Genomic DNA, 20,474 nt, shown 5'->3' with positions numbered 1-20,474 from the left:
GTTTCTGGGTAAGGCACATAGCTGGATCACTGCTGTGCTAAGATTATCCTAACCCTTTTTATGTTTTTGTTCGCATTTTACATACATGGGTGGAGCTAATGGTTTTTATGAAGGTACGTGTACTGGGGCTTGTAGTTGTGAAGATGGCTCTATATTACATGTAGAGCTTGGCCTATATGGGTAGTGGGAATCACTTTACTGTTATTAATTAAAACATCCAGTTATATAAACATAATGTACATTTCACCTGCACACCAGGGATTTTTCCTGTCCAGTTTGATGTTTTAGGCCCAGTTAGCCTGAAATGGTAATGGGCATGGATCAAATCTTGATGGGAATTGGTTGGACAGCTCCATAAATCTGGTAGGCTGATGCCTGCATCAGTATGTGTTTAGTCGTTAGCTCACCAGACCGCATGGGTTCTGCTCAACCTGGTCATTCAGCCTTTGACAGACTGTATCTGTCCAATTTGACCTTTCACATGTGTGGCCAGATGGACCACAGATCCAACCATTTGGTAATTGGGCTTCAGGCATATCTGAGAGCTCTCTGGGCCTCGCTGATTTCTTCCTAGATGGGCTTATCTTATTGGACAGTTGTTTCGACTCAGCAAACAAGGACGTTATTGTCACTTCCGACAAGGTAAATCTGTCTAGTGAGACAGGGAAGCCTGTGTGGTAAACACTTGTGAGAAATATAAATGAAGAATTGCCATAGATTTGATGTATCAGTAGATCATGGCATATTTAGACAAATTGAGATTCAGTTTTTTTGTTCTCTAATTGTACTATTATATTTAGAATTCTACAGTATCTGTACTCATACAATGTGTGTGCTGGTTTGGCAGCCATTTATTAGTTGTTTGTTTATTGTCTTCCTGTATTTCACTCTTCCGTTTCTCACTGCATTTTCCTCTCTCTGTTCACCCTTCACCCATTGTCTTCTCTTCTACTGTCTCCACAAGTGCTGCCATTCATGGGGTTGTGAGGGGTCTCCTATACTGAGCCCTGATACAGTCAGGGTTCTAGAATTCAAGCCTGAGGGTCATTTGGTAAGTCCTGGGGAGGCTGTTCATTCTATTTGCATTGAGCCCCATGCTTCTTTATAGTGTTTTTTTTTTTAATAATAGACTAGAGCAGTGGTTCCCAAACTGTACGGGGGACTTCTTGGTAATTATTTTAGCTTAGGGGTGCCTTGAAAAAATTATGGAAACCCTAAGGGTACCTTGAACTGAAATTCTTTGGGATCCACTGGACTAGAGGGTAATAGTATCAAGCAGAGAGTTTCCAGCGGCTTTGAAAAGTGGAGATGTTGCCTATAGCAACCGATTAGATTAGATTGAAGTTATGATTTATTTAGTACATTCTACAAAATGGTAGCTAGAATCTGATTGGTTGCTATGGGCAACATTTCCACTTTTTCAAAGCCGCAGCTTGATAAATTTACCCCCTAGAGTCTAAATACAGAGTATAAGAATAGGCTTAGAGCCTAATCAGCCTAATACCTCTAGCAGACTTATTTTATACATTTTTCACATTAATTTATCCAGAGACATCATCTGTGTTCCCATTAAGCATATCAGTGAAAAGCGGAGAAGTTAAACACTTGCTTAGTCTCTTTCACTTTGTTATTAGGTGTTTAGCCTGGAATGACTACAAGCTTTGTAGTATTAGTCAGATTAAAAAGCTTCTAGTTTAATAATTTAAAATTATGCATTTTTACACACTTTGTCTATGTCCCTGGGACTTGGAGAAAACAGTCTGGTGATAAGTAGTAAGTCCAGTATGTATTGGGAAGAAGTAAGCTGATTAAAACCCATTCATAGCATTTTTGCAGAATCTGAAAATAATTATCCCATAGCACTTTATAGTGAAGTAGGTATAATGTTTGTTGCAGAATATTCCTAGTTACACTAAGTTTTCTGATGTTCTAGTCCACGGATGCATTGCTGGTGGCAATTGACTCAGAAGTAGTGGGAGCAGTGGACATCCTGTTGAATCATCGGCCAAAATGGTCTACAAGACCAACTATTGTGGTAAGTATTGAGCCAATCATATCTCACAGTTTCACTTTTTTTTTTTTTTTTTTTTATTCAAAATGACAGTATTTATTACTAAAAACAGACAGCTTTTATTAGGTAAGGTATATTTATCTGAAAAAGGTGCATTTGTGTGATTAATGCATTTGGCTTTTATGATTCCTGATACTGGATAAAAGAAACACCTATACAGTCACAGGAACTTACACTCTAATTACCGAACCATACACACTAGGGTCTAATTAACATTCCAGTATGTTTTTGGCCTGCGGGAGGAAACGCACATAAACACATGGAATATACAATATTCCATACGGATAGGGCTCTGGTCGGAATTGAATTCATGACCCCAGTGCTGTGCGACAGAAATGCTGACCACTGTGCCACTGTGCTGTCCATAATACCAGGATAAACATACTGTGCAGTATGACTACGAAAGTACCCCTCAGTCAGTAAATAGAAAGCTAACACCATTTTCTCCAATGAATGAATTCAAAAATAATTGTCAAAGCTATAAACTTTTATTGTTAATTAAATAAGACTAGTTCTTTATATAATATGTATATTAACTGATAATATGTGACTATATGCATATATCCCGTTGATGTGGAACTTTATTTTGAAAACATGGGGAAGCCTATTTAACAAAGACAGCAGTGGCGCAAGTACCGCTGTTGTTCTCCTACTGCCATCGACTTCTCAGCGGGGTGGGGGTGGGGATCAGCGAAGAAATAAATACTTTATTAGTCAATTCAAGCTTTTTTTCTATTTTTTTTTTACAATTTTTGTAGCCGAATCTGGAGCTGGAAACCCAAAGCAGGCTTATAGTTCTAGAGCACATTCTCGTACCGGCAATCTGGCTCACACATGGGCAGAGGGACCCTGCACCTGCCTGGCGAGCAGTACAACTCTCTTTACTGCTGTTAGCCAATAAACTCAGAGGATGACACCCTGATGTCCAGGAGAATATTTATTGATAAATGGGGAGAGACAAAATTTTCTATTGCTGTAATAAGCAGTAATTAGTAGTATTGTAGCAGCTATTTTACCGGTATCTCCAAATTTAAGTGTGATAAGCCTTATGTTATTCTTAATTCAGAACCCTCTTCTATCAGAATAGTCCATATGCCTACAATACAACCAAACTATTAAAGTGGCAATTAGGTGAGTGCCCCCACTGTCCCCAACCTATCCCCCGATTAATCCTTATAATCCTCCTTTATCCATATATACCTGACTTTAAACCGAAACTTACGGTATACTAGTAAACAATGGCCTCCTCTATTAATGATGCAGTGTTTATAGTCATGTGACCATGGTCTTCTCACCATGCTTTGTTCAGTCTACCAATCTTACAAGACTGGCTGGATTTTGGCGAGGAAAGCCTGCACCCACAAGGAGTAAAATATCCACAGCAAATGAATTATCTATAAACATTATTATATGTTATTATTAATTGTATCTATCAGAAGAATCATGCATAATACAATATCCTGCTAGTTTAAACATTAATTGGCTTGTAACAATAATTTACAAGCCAATTAATGTTTAAAGTAGCAGGATATTGTATTATGCATGATTCTTCTGATAGTTGTCCTCTCTGCCTCTACCAGTTATTGAATTTGATGCTTTCTTATCATCTGATTCATATTTCAGAAACTCATGGAGCGTATACAGAACCCAGAGTATTCAACAACAATGGACGTGGCTCCTGTTATTTTAGCTGCTCACAGAAACAACTATGAGATTCTTACAATGCTTTTGAAACAAGATGTATCTCTCCCAAAGCCTCATGCTGTGGGCTGCGAGTGTACCCTGTGTACTGCCAAGAACAAGAAAGACAGTCTGAGACATTCCAGGTTAGATTTTCAATACTGTCTGCAATCTGTCCTGTGGGTGTGTGTGGCAAGCCCTACTCACACCCACATATACAGTGCTTCCTACCCTGTTCTCTCTGGTGAAATGGTGTCCCGGCAACTCTGTCTTCTCATCAGCTAGTGTCTATGCAAACTTCACTCTGACTGATTTGTATTGCAGAAATGTAGCTTGAGCTCAGGCTTTATAGCACTCTCAGGTACATTTGTAAAAATAAAAATCATAAACATTTATGCCATGTGTCACATATACTGTAATACCTACCGGAGGTTAATCACAACAAAACTACCTGGCTTGCCTCAAAATGATTAATATCCTCAAACTGCTATTTCAAACTCACTATCTTTGTCCAAAAACTGCCACCACTGTTTTTCAAAGCATTATGCAAGTGCCCTTAGGTTCTGCCTAAACTTATTCCCAGCTACAACCAAACTTTAATTTAATCAGAGTTATCATTACCCAAGCAATCCCCTGTATTTCAGATATGTAGCATTATAAACAACCACATTTAACTAACAAGGGAATGTGTTAAGAACAGAAAGACAGAACTTTATTAAAGTGAATTTAATATTGCACAATAATTACAATGCTTAAGTTAGCAAAAAAGAATATTGATAATACATGTAAACAAGTTTCTTTAAAATAAATAGGAGACATACAGAAACAGAAAAAATATAAGTAATTTCCAACCTATTGCAGGAGGACACAGAAACATGGACCATTTTCCCAATACAGATTGGTCTCCGGATATATGACAACTTCTTACAGTTTTTCAGGAGATCCTAAATGTGTGTATGCTAATGACTCTTTTATGACCTATATTCACAAACCACTTCTTTGACAGAAATTCTTATAACTCTGACAAATCACAGAGACATATTTTCCCATTTAATAATCAGGTCTTATCTTCCCACACATTTGCATATGAAATATGACATTGTTAGGTATAATATTTATGAAGATACTTGATTACTATTATGTCCTTACGAGCTTAGTGTTTAAATTTGATGTATGTCATGGGGCTATATACACTAGTTATAAATGAATACCGACACCATCTCAGATATGAAATAGGGAAAATATGTTTTTTGATGTATAGATTTCCTATGTGATTTATGAGGACTTGGAGTGATCACATCTGTTGTCCTTTTGGAGTCCTCATTTGAGGCATGTACTGTATCAGGATATTCTGAGTTTATCTTGTGTTAAAGACATCAAGTCTGGCTGACTATGGCACCCTTGCTAGGTAGCAGGATACAGGCCTAGAAGAGAGCAAATTGTCATCCAAGGTAAATTGACCCCTTTTGTACATGCACCCAATGCAATAACATGTCAAAGCCATTATAACTGAAAATAAGTTAAATATATCATACAAGTTAACCCGTGCATGATACTCATGCATTCTAGTCAAATCAAGCTACTTAAGGTGTTAAAAAGGTTCTTGTCATGCATTTGGGGCTAGGCCAGGCTTCCTCAGGGGAAGAGCGTTACTTCCCGACGCAAGCGCCCTTTTTTAACGTGGTTTTGTCCACATGTCACTACCTCATCATTTTTCTCCATCACCTCATCCTTCATCTTTATCGCCACATCTATCCAGATGTCTATCCAGACACAGGGATCTCTCTCAGCGGTCCTGAGTATCACACTCCTCTCGCTCTGTCACCCCCGGCAACCACCAACCACTCCCCACTGTCACCCCCGGCAACCACCAACCACTCCCAACTGTCACCCCTGGCAACCACCAACCACTCCCAACTGTCACTTCTCCTTCAAGAAATATATATATATTTTTTTAAAATCTTTATAAACACTTTTAACAATTAACAAATTAAATTAACAAATTAAAAACATCTTAGTATACCAAATTTCAGCCCTTTCTGAGTTTTTTTCCCCACACACACTAAGAATTTAGTAGGTCAGTGTATAACTTCGCCCAGCAGGTGGCGCTGCAGCTTGGTTTTTTTTCCCCCCACGCACAGACACACGCCACTAGGCTTTTATATAGTATTCATATTTCACAACATCATTTGCGAATCAATATCCTCTTCTTTTTAACATGTCAGTTAAGCCAGCTGATCAACCCAATATAGATATACACTATTATACCTCTTGAAATATTTTTTTTTTAAATTAAAACTGTTAATACAACAGCCAAATTGAATTTATAAAATGTTTTGCCTGGAAGAAATCTTGGGGGTATATTTACAGCAGTGCATTTGTTGACAAGAAAACACTATGCAAATAGTATTTAAAATTAAATAAATATCAGTTGTTAAAAGACTCTCTTCTCCATTGCAGAAAACATAGATTTTGTTGGCAAAGGAAACTGGTGTTGGTGGCAGTGTAGGGGGGAGGTTGGAACTCAAAGTTAATTGAAGAAAATATTAGTGCTTGTGTACTTATGTGCATTCATTGTGGGAAAACCACATTTAAGTCGAATAAATTTTTTTAGCAGTCACAGAGGACGTCAATCCCTATGACAAACTCTCCTCCCTATTTACAACTTATGCTTATTACATTTCAGTGCCCTGAAAATTAAACTTGTCCAGCCTGTTAAAGTTTTGTAACAGATTTAATCATGTAGAATAGAGGCCACACTGGATAAAAACTGACAGACAAAGGGTCCGATTCGACTAGCCACGAGATTCCATAGTAATCTTGTTTCTGTATAGATTGCTGGCAATTATTGTAATGAATCCCTAAGACGTGCAAGCAAAACTGAGTAAAGATCATTACCTACATCACACAATAACATAGCCGCAAAGTTACTATGATGATCATGACCTACATCATTGCGCTATAACATAATCACGAGGTTACTATGATGGTCATTACCCACAACATCACGCTATAACATAGGTGCGAGGTTAGTATGAAGATCATTACCTGCAACATCACACGTTAACATAGCCGCAAAGTTACTATGATGATCATTACCTACAACATCACGCTATAACATAGGCGCGAGGTTACTACAAAGATCATTACTTACAACATCACACGGTAACACAGGCTAATTGAATCGGCAACAAAATGTCAACAAAAGGGCTGCACGGTGGCTAAGTGGTTAGCACTTCTGCCTGACAGCGCTGGGGTCATGAGTTTAATTCCCGACCATGGCCTTATCTGTGTGGAGTTTGTATGTTTTCCCTGTGTTTGCGTGGGTTTCCTCCGAGTGCTCCGGTTTCCTCCCACACTCCAAAAACATACAAGTAGGTTAATTGGCTGCTATCAAAATTGACCCTAGTCTCTCCCTCTCTGTCTGTCTGTGTGCGTCTATATTAGGGAATTTAGACTGTAAGCTTCAATGGGGCAGGTACTGATGTGAATGAGTTCTCTGTACAGCGCTGCGGAATTAGTGGCGCTATATAAATAAATGATGATGATGATGTCATTGTAGCTAGCGTAAGCAAACTGGTAGATAATGTTCAGCTATGTCCTGAGTATAGGAAGCTTGTATGTTACTGCACATCTTGGTTGCAATAGGTATTCAATTTCAGTATCTCCAATATTACTTTTGGCAGTCTAAGTTGACCCAATCAAAATTAATTTCCATTCCATGTATAAATATATTCATGAATTCTGTTTGTAAATGTTTGCAGTGTCACGACTGAAAGGGGGATTAGTTATTTCTAGAAAATAAGATGCATTTTTACAGCTACAAAAACACAATACAGAATAAATATTTATGTTTACAAGTGTACAGATTTACAAATTTTGTTTTAACAATAGTTTTTAATATCATTTTTTCCAGTTAAAGGGTACAGAAAGCAAAAAGCAAGGAAATGGAGGGATGGTATGGGAAGGGGGGGATATACAGTAAAGTGTACAGATTTTAAAAAATATACTGTGTCAAAGATTTACTCTTGTTTTTAAAACACACACTTTTTTTTAACAATATTGCAGGTTTCGTCTTGATATTTACCGATGTTTGGCCAGTCCAGCGCTAATAATGTTAACAGAAGAGGATCCTATTTTACGGGCCTTTGAACTCAGTGCAGATTTGAAGGAACTTAGTCTTGTCGAGGTGGAATTTAGGTAAGTGAAATGAACAAAATTAAATTGTCTTTTTTTAATTACATCTTATCATATGAGCGCTACAGAATATGTTGGTGCTATATAAATAAATGATGATGATATGAATGTATAAAGCAGCAATCTCAAGAAGATTAAGGTGCATTTTTATCATAAATCATTGTAATAGGCTATAAGAAGAATATTGTTATTTACCATTTTCCTTGCTTTGTTTCTTCAGGCTACAATTAATGATTTATAATTCTGCACAGTGTCATGTGACTACTATGGCAACCACAGTCACATGACACATGATGCAGTGAGCAGAGAAGCTTTGGAACTTCCTTCTGAGATCTGTCTGCTCTGTGCACTGCAAAATCATCCCCTCTTTCTCCGCATTCTGCCTTCACATGACATGCTGAGAGCTTATGTGTGACAGGCAGGCAAAAATGACTATCCGACAAATGCTTTAAAAAAGTACTTAACTTGCTATTTAAAGGAAAAATAGACCTTCTATGTAAGATTGCTGCTTTAAAGAATCAATACAAAAATTACAATGATGCTTTGATGCTAAATCGTAAATAAACACAAACATACCAACCAACCTTCCTGCTGTAGGCGGGACAGTTCTGATTTGAGGGCTCTGACCCCCAATCCCGATCAGAATAGCTTTGTCCCACAGGAGGGTTGGGCAGTATTGTCTGTTCACTGCTGTTCTGCAGCTGCGCCCTTCATGATGTAGCTATGCCCCCTGTTCGCCTATACAAATGTTGGGAGGTATTCATAAATGTCATTCAGAAATGTGTAGACCTGGTACAGATAGGGGGCTGACAGCTCTGCATCTTGGTAATTACCATAATTACTAGATATCAGACTGGTAATGATGTGTTTGGACATGGGCAGTGGTGTAATGAGGATGATTGTAGTAAATAAATGAGCTGCTGGAGAGCTTGCTAACCCAGGGACCCAGAATTAGAGAAAGAAACTAGATTGGTCATAGATGTCCCTGCTGATGTGTTTTGATGTACAAAAGGAAAGATAACCGGCACTCTGAAGTAAACAATATTTAAATCACTATGTGTCAGCATATACATAAGTAGGAGAATATTGTGCACAATATAGCTAGATATATTGCTTGTTTTAAAGCGCAGGACTACCTTTTCTTTTTTATATATACACAGTGGTCTTAATTGTCCTGACAGCACTTTTGCAGATGATATTTTTCACTTTAAATGTGACACCCTTAGATACACTTGTTGCTAAACTGGCTAGGCACTCACCTACAGGAGATGACTTGATGTTGGCTGGTGAGCTTAGTTCAATAAAGCTACATTGTGCACAAAAATCTCCTACTTATCTATATGCTGACACATAGTGATTTATATATTGTTGATTCAGAGCACCATACTATTTTTTCTTTTATTTTTCGCATACATAAAATTGTGCTCTTAATTGTCCTAGTTGCACTTTCTCAAATTATTTTATTCAACATCCCTAAGTATAAGTAACAATTTAAAAAAGTGACATCACACACAACTCCCCCCTACAAATTATTCATTAAATATAGGGACAGGGAATTCTCAAGAATTCACAAGAGAAGAATTGTGATGAATAGACGACTGGGTGAGAGCATCTCCAAAACGACAGGTCTTGTGGCGTGTTCCCAGTATGCAGTGGTTAGTAACTGCCAAATATGGTCCAAGGAAGGACAACTGGTGAACCTGTGACAGGGTCATGGGCACCCAAGGCTCATTGATGCGCATGGGGAGTGAAGGCTAGTCCATCTGGTCCAATTCCACAGAAGAGCTACTGTACCACAAATTGCTGCAAAAGTTAATGCTGACTATGATAGAAAGTTGTCAGAACACACAATGCACCGTAGCTTGGGGCGTATGGGAAAGCACTTTCAGTGGTGTACAGGGGTCAGCATGATCACTCTGACCGGTTTGCGGCTACACGGTTCCATGCACAGCAAGCTGCGATGCGCTGTGTGTTCTGACAACTTTCTATCACAGCCAGCATTAACTTTTTCAGCTGCATTAGCTCTTCTGTGGAATTGGACCAGGTGGGCTGGCTTTTGCTCCCCATGAGCATCAACGAGCCTAGTGTGCCCATGACCCTGTCACCAGTTGTCCTTTCTTGGACTGCTTTTGGTATGTACTAACCACTGCATACCGGGAACACCCCAAAAGACCTGCCGTTTTGGAGATGCTCTGACCTCGTCTTCTAGCCATCACAGTTTGGCCCTTGTCAAAGTTACTCAGATCCTCAGATCTTTACGCTCAGATACTTATGCTTGCTGATTATTTCTGCTTTCAATACATCAACTTCAAGAACTGACTTTCTCTATCCTACCACTGGGGGACACTGCGTTACATTGGGTATAGTAGGTGGGACTGGAGTTAGGCACTTATATACTTGTTTGTTTCCCTGACTCCTCCCCCACTATGCCCCTCCTCTGTAGCTGACTTCAGTTGTTGTAAGTGCCTTCTGGAGAAAGGTCACTTCTGTATAGGCTCCTGCCTATACTTAGTTTAGCAGTAGGTTTCCTGTTTTTATTTTTCTTCCTTTTCAGGTGCAGCGCTGGACTCGTTGAAAAGACCCAGAGGAGTGAATAATCCCGGGGATTACTTCACTCTGAGTTCCAGCGCAGGTAAGCAGCACGCTTCCCTCGCACCTCTGCCGGCAGTCATCCCTTAGAAAGAACGAGCAAATGGGCCATGTTTAATTTGTTTTAATTATGCCCTTAAAGGCAAACTTTTCATTTGGGACATATTTTATTATATATTCGGCCATATAGAACGGCCGCGGCCACAATCAGATATGCGGGCGGGAGTGAAGGTGTCTCTGCCTCTTCTCTCCGCCCGCAGACTTGCCGGCAGCCTCCCCCCCCCTCCTCCGCCCCTAGACAACGAGCAGTGGGGGAGAAGGACAGGCATCGGGCTCTGTGGAGGCGATAAAGCTGTCAGTGAAACCACACGCACCCTGGGCACGGCAGCGCGGCGGTTCTCACTTTCCCCCGGCTGCAGCCATATTCTGTATATGGGATGAGCGGCGGTGAGCAGAGGCGGCCATGTTAAGGGAGGGGAGTACACCTCCCCCTCTCTCTCTTCAAAATGGCGCGAACGGTGGCCATCTTGGATCCGGAGCACACACATCAAGTGCATGCTGTTCCTGACTGCCTCTCTTCACCTGGTAATGTTGGATCGTTTTTAATCATATTTGTAAACGATTGTCAGCCTACTTGCCACACAGTCAGGACTTTTATTTCAGGATCCTGTGACTGCTGTATATATTATAGGATTACCTATTTGACAATATTGGTAGTTTCCTATCCTCCTGTGACATATTTTTCTTTTAAGGCAGATATACATTGATATGGGAATACATATCTGTATGATATTCCATATGGTGACTGTGAATGGAATGTTTCCATAAGTCTGGTAAAGGGAGTTCTGTATATATAAAATCCATTTTGTTATGTTTAGCCTCAGTTCCCAAGTATTGTGGCTGGGTAACTTTTATACAGTTTTCCAGATATGCGGTATGTCTCAGGAATTACCTAGGGGGTAATAGACACGCTGTTTTATATGCTCTACATTATTTATGTGGCACAAAATTAATATACAGTGTTATCCCGTGGTAGGCTGGTTGGTCTGTATTGCAATATGTGTGCGTCAATTTATATATGTATGTGTACATCAGGAGCTGTGGCTCATCTGATATATACATGGTTTTGATTACATGGTGTTGTGGTTTCTATTTCCATAATAGCACATATATATATTACCTGTTTAAAATATAGAACAGATTTATTCCGTGTCTTTTTTATTGCTGTTATATCAGCCTACAATCGGTGACTAAACCAGAGAAAAATAAGCCCGCGCACGGTATGTCCCACATTATATATGGTACCAGCTGCTTGGCAATAAGCCCGCGCTCGGTATATCCCATATTGTATGTGGTACCAGCTGCGTGGCAATATAAATGCCCATATATGTATACAAAACAGAAAGAAAGTTGTCAGCGCTTATCCTTTAAACTGCATATCTGTGTGTGTCTAGCAAAATTAAAACATGAGGTATTAGTTCATATTTTGATCAAAAGACTTAAGCCTGCATCCCACGTCAAGGGTACCTCATTATATGCAGGTCCTACACTGACCTATATGCTTTAAACACTATTAAAATGCAGTTAAAATCAGATGCACTCACCTCCCAGGTATAGGGGTTTACATCTAGCAAGGTGACTCTTCCAGGAGTAGATTACTCGCTGGTTGGCACACTCTGAAATTGATATATATTTATATGTTTATGTGTATATATGTCTTCAAAATATATTGTTAGACAATATTATTTCCTGTTACTTTGTCTACCATTTCCTTATGTTTTCTGACGGATCAACTGGGAAATAGGAGTGACATTATATATGTGCGAAATTTAATTTTTGAATTATCTTTTCCACAGCCTAGCCCTAATGCCTCGGAACAGACTGCAGGGCTAGGGTCTACAAACAGGGTGCTCCCATTTCGGTGTCAGCTGTTTTGCAGAAACAGGTCTGGTCTAAATCACTGTCGCTTCTGGTGGCCAAACACATTAAGGTGATTTTTAAGTTTGAAATGGTACGTGAGTATACCCTTTTTCATGCTTCTACACATGTTTACACTGTGCTGGTTAAGCTCCCACACAGCTTATATCTGTCCGCTAACACAGAAGCAGCATTACGCTGTTCAGGTATAAAACCATCCGGACAAAGATGCTGTTGTTCACCATCTTTCACAGATGGAGAGGATTTTATCTTTGACTGTTGCTACAGTCAGAATAAGGATGTAGTTTATTCCTCACCAGAGGATGTCTATTTCCATCTTGTTTTACTATCAAGGGGAATATTCTTGCTGATTACACTCACGAGGTGGATAATCCCAGCTTAAACTGTACACAGTTTTCGCATTTGCAAGACAAACAGTCTATACTTGGTTTTCAATTTTCAACCTAAGCTTTAGTGACACCCTAGTTGGGAAAATGTTTTTCCTCATATCTTAGACTCTGTGTCTGTCTTTTCTCAAAGACTAGGTAATCAGTAATAGGCTGGCTATGTTTTCACCTTCCCTAACTCTCCAGAGTCAATACAAGGGAAGTAAACCCTGTTGGTGACAATCCTGTGGCTCTTCAATTCTCTTATTCTGTTGTCCCCGGCGGGAGCAGACAAATAAGTCCTCCTACACACAGCAGGGGCTGGTAAAGGATTTTATCTAGTGGCTTTCAAACAGAAGAAGTGCTCTAGCCTTTATTCTCATTAAGGGTTAATGGGGTGGTTTGTATTCACCCAGCAGCATCATAGCTGGTAGGCATACAGCTATTCAGCTATGATACCATAGTTAGCCACATGCTCACAGGACTACGTTCCAATATCGTAACTCTCAATTTGCTCTATTACAAATGAGTATCCAAAGGCTTCTGGCGGTAGGTGTGCTTTCTTTGTTTTATGTCTGCGACACCAGGCCATGATGTTTACGTGTTCCATCCGTTGATCCTCTCTGTTGATCTGAGGTCAGGGTGCCACATTCCGAGTCAGGCTAAGCCTTACAGGGGTGGTTATAGTTTATGTGCTGTGGAAATCAGGTAAACATCCATAGATTTGTGGACATTCCCCGAAGGTGGAAGTTATTTATTACACCCAACGCTTAGCTTACAGCTAGACGTTTTCAGCCAGAACATTATACTTGCAGCCTCTCAGCAAGAAGCAGGGCTGCATTATTTGGTTTACAGGTGATCACTTTGAGCCTACCCAGCTTTTCGCTTGTTCTACCACGCTAGAAGCGTTGGCTTATGCCTTATCTTCTAGTTTGGGGTTTTCAGTAGCTTCCTACCAAAGAACACGCTCATCTCTTTTCTACACAGTTCCAAAATGCTCCTGGCAGAATTTCCTTTCGGTTACAGGAGTTTCTGTTTTGCAAAATATGATACCAAGTTTCTAGTTGTATCTTTGGCTCTCCTTGTTCGTAACATCTCCCATGTCTCTGCAGGGAGATTCTCATCAAGGAAGGCTGATTTCATGGCTTTGGACGTGCATAGTACCCCTTTGCCCTAATTCACTAATTTACCTTTCGGGTGGTGCTTAGTCACATTGTTTTTATTAGTGAGTCAGTTGTTCTTCTTGTACAGAGGGTCAGAAAACCTCTAGAGATTCGGTCTCAAAATGCATTACTGTTGCATATTTGTAGCACTTATGCAATTCCCGTATCCTAATGCAGGATAGGGGTCGACCTGTGTATGGTTCGAGGGGTGTTCCTTGTGCCATCCTATGGGCCAAGCTAGACCAACTTATTATTATTATTGTTATTGAGGGCCGAATGCCTTAGCAATCAATCCTTTAACAGGTAGAGTGGGTCACCTTAGGGTAATACCTTTGTACTCTCCTGGTTAGGTCATAGGGCTCTCTGAGAGGGAGCCCAGGTTTTTTTCACATGTTAACCTGTTTTCTCTATCAGCTCTCAATCTAATGACCCTCAGGCGGATTTATCCATAGCCAAGTCGGGTCTCCCTATAACTTAGGGGGTGTACAGGTGATTCACAGGTCCTATTTTCTCGTGGGGGTTCAAGAGTTTCTAGGAGGGGGCGCATCCCAGCTAGTCTGGTGGTCCGCCGTATGTCTCGCAAAGCAGTGTTCTACTGTTTTAGGGGACTTGTGTTGTCGTCCCTCTTTTCCTGTTTCCAGAGCGGCCTCATCTCGTAGTTCGGCTCTTTTTGTTTTCATCATCTGGTTTGACGCTGTGGTGTCGGGTGGCTATCCTTTTCGGCTAGAGAATCCTTGCAGGGAGATGGTTGCTACCTTCAATTCAGCCGTAGAGATTCTTCCTCAGCTGTTTTCTTTGGGCTAGAAACTATATTCGATTGGTGTAAATTCCTAGAATTTCACACGTCCCACTCAGGATTCTTTAAAAGAGTTTTCTTTACCAGCTGGCTTCTATTGGGTCTACGTCCTTCTTCTATCAGCGTGCAGCTTCCGTGGCTCTCTGTCTAGCTCAGCGGAAGGTTGTTTTGCTTAAGCGGTTTCTATATGATCAGCCCACCTTTGGTTAGTTGTAAATTTCCAGGGAGTCTAGATCTCGTCATCAGGGGGCTTGCTTTGGCCTCCAGTGACTCTCTGAATTAGTTAAGCTGTTGGCTCATGGTATGAGTGCTTCCTGGTATATATGTCGGGCTTACGTTGTTAGCTCTCTATATGAGTGCTCTCTCAGATATCGCTGAGTTAGTTAAGCCGTTTAGCTCATGTAATGAGTGCTCCCTTGTTTATCTCTGATTGATTTAAGCACTGTATCAGTGCTCCCTTAGATATCGCTGAGTGGCTTAAGCTGTTGTATCAGTGTATATGGTGATCCTTTGGATATCATTACGTGGATTGAGTTGTTAGCTCAATGCAGGCTGCTACCTTGAATGTCACATCTGGGGCGAGAGTGTGTATGGCTCTTCCTCATTTTCTTTACTAGAAACTTAGTGGCGCGTTGTACAAGACATTATTGGTTATGACGATTAGTGCCGGCATTCCACTGACACAGGGATTGCAGTTTATCATTCTTGTGCCTCTTCTTTTTGTGTAACGTTTCTCCGACGGGAGATAGTTTGTGCTTTTGTACGCACAGTTCCTGTTCAGGAATTTAATGACCTTTTAGTCTCTTTAGCGCTAAAGAGCGTAGGAGGTGGGGCAGGGTCTAGGTGGTCTCTTGCCATTGCATCACGACCAACATTCTGTCTGTGCCCCTCTGCAGGTTCCAGTGACTTTTACAGTGCACTTTCCAGGAGGGTTTCTGCTTTTCGTACGTCACAACAGCGTCATTCAATGGCGCAGTTGTACAGAGTGGCAGCGTCTGTTCCTGCTGCATATTAGTTTCTTTGTTGCATGCCTTTGCATTCACAAATGCAGGGTTTTGAACACAAAACATTGCGCAGAGCATTCCCGCCCTTGGACACAGCTTTGGTAGCTACCCAATGTAACGCAGTGTCCCCCAGTGGTAGGATAGAGAAAAGAGGATTTTTACTCACCGTAAAATCAATTTCTCTTACTACACTGGGGGACACTGCGCGCCCTCCCTTGCTCTGAAAGTAGTGCTGTCTTTGGTGTTGCTTTCTAAATTGCTTCTTTCTTTCTTCCTGGCTTGGTTATACAACACTGAAGTCAGCTACAGAGGAGGGGCATGGGGGGGAGGAGTCAGGGAAACAAACAAGTTTATAAGTGCCTAACTCCAGTCCCACCTACTATACCCCAATGTTACGCAGTGTCCCCCAGTGTAGTAAGAGAAATTGATTTTACGGTGAGTAAAAATCCTCTTTTTCACTTGTTTTAATGTTGTGGCTGATTGGTGTATGAACTGCAAAAAATGATGTACTCAGATCGGCGCTGTTTCTACACCTGGCCTGATTAATGAACACAGTTAAGGGTTAAGATATTTACTCACATGTCATTGCACAATGACTTCAGTTTACCAAATAATATAATATTGACAAATTGAAACAAAATGAACACAATTTTTATGTTGCTTTATACATATACTTAATATTAATATGAATCAAATTTTCCTGACTAATATTAATTAACTGATTAAATCATACTTACCAACTTGACAAAGTTGGTTTCTGGGAGAGGTGGGCATGACGGGGGCGGGGCTCCAAAATGCGCGTCGTTTTGGACCCGCCCCCCCCAGGTGACGTCATGACGCAAACGCGTCATTTGACAGCGGGGGCAGGGCCAAATGCCGCGATTCCCAGAGAATCGCGGCATTTGGGAGCTAATTCTGCCCACTTCGCTAGGAAGTGGGCACTTCCTAGTGAAGTGGGCAGATCCGGGATATTGTCACACTCTCTCGGGAGCCCGGGAGACTCTCGTAAAATGCGGGAGTCTCCCGGACATTCCAGGAGAGTTGGCAAGTATGGATTAAATGAGTGCGCACAGACTGACAAATTGCATGAGGATTACAAGTGGAAGTTCTGTATATGAAAGACATATGGTATATTTGAAAAATATGCTGAGATATTGTGATATTAATTTTAACATTTTGGGTTGTAACAATCCTATTTGGATTTTTGGTGTTTTTTGTAGTATTTATCTAGCAATCTACAATTGGTTTCATTGGGAATTATATCTTAAAACCTATGATGTCTGTATATTGTCTTAGGTGCTTTAGCAATACAGACATTGCCTAATTGTAGATAAGCAAGACGCCTTTTAATACAAATCATTGAACCTTCCAGGAATGATTACGAGGAGCTTGCTCAGAAGTGCAAGACATTTGCAAAGGACTTGTTGGCTCAGGCAAGGAACTCCCGGGAACTTGAGGTGATTTTAAACCATCAGTCCAGTGATGAACCAGTGGACAAGAGAGGACTGCTAGAGGAGCGGATGAATTTGAGCCGTTTGAAGCTGGCAATCAAGTACAACCAAAAGGAGGTGGGCATATCTGAGTAAAAGCCACACTGAGAAAATATTCAAACACCTCATGTAGAATAATCTCTGTAAGGTCTATGAGATCTGGAGGTAAGAGGGGCCAAAAAAGAAGAGCAGAGGCCTCTTCTGAGAAGAGGGTATAGCATATATGCAGTGATGCCCCTGTTGGAGGCCAAGGAGGCTGGAGTGGCATCACTGGGGCCTTAGCAAAAATCTGCAAAGCAGAGGGTATTATGAGGATTGGTTTGAGATCAGCCTTCTCAAGGCCCCTCTGAATGTACAAACTGGTAACCTTGGGAGGTTAAATACATGTGATGATTAAGAATAGCTGCACAACAAGGATGTGCCTAGGTCACCAAATGTCAGTGTTCAATGATTGCTCACTTTGCTATGGCGGATAAACTGTTAAAGCACTAATAACTAACTATTTATACATTTAGGGACATTACCGTAGGTGAGAAGTCTTCATGTTCATATTGGTGCCATTTGGCAAGGAATTCAGAATAATCTGATATCTTATTCATAGGCTGGGACTGTACAGGATCACAGAGTGCCAAGGATTAATTGGCTATATGCAGCCTACTTAATCTAAAGCCAACTTTATCTAGATCTAAAAATATACATAAAGTATAATAAAAGGTTTATATGAACAGTAAACGGTGTTTAGTAGTAATCACATGTTGGGGGAATCTCTAGAAGTGCTTCACCAATACTAAACACTTTTCCCCTTTAGTTAAGCCTCTGGATATGCAGAGGTTGTATGAACAGTAGGGAGTGTACAAAGAAGAAAAAGCAGGAAGTTAGGAACATAGGCATAGTCTTCAATCCGGGTCAACCAATAGGGCATGTATCACAGGAACCAAATTTGCATGAAAACCTATAATAGGTTAGACGCATAAGATACATAAGGTCACACAACCTCCCTGGAGTGATGAAATGAACTTGAAATGTTTTAGGCAAAGAAGTGAATGCCATAGATGTCCTTCACTTTGTGTAATTTTTAATAGTAGCCCAGAAGGTTGAGGTTTCTTCTAATTTCTCAAATAAAGTAAACTGTTAATTGTATTTATATAATACAGTGTAACAATATTTTTCAGCTGATGTTTCCAGTTTATTTACAATATATTTCTCTGCATTTTTAGTTTGTGTCTCAATCCAATTGCCAACAGTTCCTCAACACAGTCTGGTTTGGACAAATGGCGAGTTACAGACGGAAACACACGTGCAAGAAAATATTGATTGTCCTCACTGTGGGAATTTGTTGGCCCATACTCTCCCTGTGTTATCTACTAGCCCCCAAGTCACCAGTTGGACGGATCATCCACACCCCTTTCATGAAATTCATCATACATGGGGCATCTTATTTTACATTCCTGCTGCTTCTCAACCTATATTCCTTGGTCTACAATGAGGATAAGAAGAACACAATGGGACCAGCCTTGGAGAGGATAGACTATCTGCTCATTATATGGCTCATAGGTAAGTTATTTGCTACGCATGCCTTGCCTATATATTGCTGTAGGTCTATGTGATGATGATATTTGTAGTTTGACATGGAGCTGTGCAACCACTGGACCATAACCAAGGAACTAAATTAATTTATAATGTGGTATATTTACTCATACCCTTCTTTGTTTTCTCTGTTACGGACTAATAGAACTAGTGTTTGGTGATCCTATGGCTAATGTATTGCCCTAGCCTCAAACAATGCTCTGAGTTTGATGTTGGTCATGTGATATTAATGTTATTTTGGATACTCTGGTGATATCAGAAAACATGTATATTGGTCATTCTCTGGTTATATAACATATATAAAGCAGCTGGTGTTATCCTTTGTTAAGTAAAGAAAAATTACTATGGAAACCAAATGTGAAGGTTCCAAAAGAGAATTTATTTTATGTGCAGCCCATTGTCCTAGAGCAAAAGAGACTCAAAATAAAGACTTGCCTAACAGGATTTTATTTGAATATGACAATGTTCTTCTGATCTCTATATAAGTTAGATAATACTCAGTAAATTATTAGTACACAAACAAAAGAAGAATTGTGAGGTTAACAGACTTTAGTGATTGTGTTTTTGCCTAGAGACCCTAATCTCTCTCTCTCTCTAAACATAAGAAACACCCAGTGCAAATTATTATTGATAAAACAGCCCAGCAAAAAAAATATTTTTTTTTAGTAGCTAAGGATAGTTCAACGAATTTAGGGTATTTTGTGTTTGCTGAATTAAAAAATGAAAATATTTTTTTCAAACTTGCTCTAATTCTTGAGATAATGGATGCCCTCAATTAATAGAGAACTTAGACAGAACGTGAGCATATGGGAATCTACCAGAACATTTTAGAAGTGAGGCACGTGAATATTCTATGTGTTCACTTGTATCATCATCATCATCATTTATTTATACAGCGCCAGCAAATTCTGTAGCGCTTTACACTTGTATACTGCAATAACAACCCTGGCCTTCTTTTTTAAATGGGGATGGAATATCATCCAGGAGTTTGGTGACTTTTTATAGACCTATGTGCATCTCTTTCAATTGCTCACTCAACAAAACTTAAAGAAAATATAAAAATTCAAAATAGTCTTGCAGAAGCTCTGCTGTCATGAACACCAGTTGTCTATGTGTGTTGATCTAAAGATGGTAAACTTCTTGCCTGGTCAGCAAAGTGTATATTACCCTTGTTTCATCTGCTTGTGGGATAGTAGGACAAAGCAAGATCATTGGGGAAAAGTGACATGGCCTTCAAGAGAAAACATGATTGTAGGTGCGGGAAATATCATTAAGCCATTGGTTGACATGGAAAAAATCGTTCTCCTACCAATCCATGTCAAGCTGGCACTAATGAAACAATTTGTTAAGGCCTTGGACAAAGATGGCAATTGCTTCAAACACATTTGTAGATTGTAAATTTGGGTACTAATATGAGCATAAAGGTACTCTCCAAAGTCACTTACACAGATTGTTTTGGATAATCTTGGTTATTTTAGTGAGGAACAAGGGAAGAGGTTTTATCAAGTTATACAGGAAAGGTATCAAGGCAGATGGGACACACACATGATGGCAGACTATTGCAGGAGCCTCCATTGTGACTGTCCTGATAACC

At 40.1% G+C, this 20,474-nt stretch overlaps 1 protein-coding gene across 2 annotated transcripts in view; it reads left to right on the top strand.

The window, feature by feature from the left end:
* The window catches only part of TRPC1 (transient receptor potential cation channel subfamily C member 1), a 71,494-nt gene that overhangs the window by 3,185 nt on the left and 47,835 nt on the right, over positions 1-20,474 (top strand). The window contains exons 3-8 of one of the 2 annotated variants that reach the window (XM_075201934.1): positions 965-1,051; positions 1,934-2,035; positions 3,695-3,897; positions 7,820-7,951; positions 17,176-17,371; positions 18,511-18,847. In XM_075201934.1, coding sequence (XP_075058035.1) covers positions 965-1,051; positions 1,934-2,035; positions 3,695-3,897; positions 7,820-7,951; positions 17,176-17,371; positions 18,511-18,847 — 1,057 coding nt within the window. The remainder of the gene's footprint in view (positions 1-964; positions 1,052-1,933; positions 2,036-3,694; positions 3,898-7,819; positions 7,952-17,175; positions 17,372-18,510; positions 18,848-20,474) is intronic. The other variant, XM_075201935.1, reaches the window with a different exon arrangement.

Source organism: Mixophyes fleayi, chromosome 3, assembly GCF_038048845.1.
Source record: "Mixophyes fleayi isolate aMixFle1 chromosome 3, aMixFle1.hap1, whole genome shotgun sequence".
Lineage (NCBI taxonomy): Eukaryota > Metazoa > Chordata > Amphibia > Anura > Limnodynastidae > Mixophyes > Mixophyes fleayi.
This window is presented reverse-complemented; position numbering and strand designations above follow the sequence as displayed.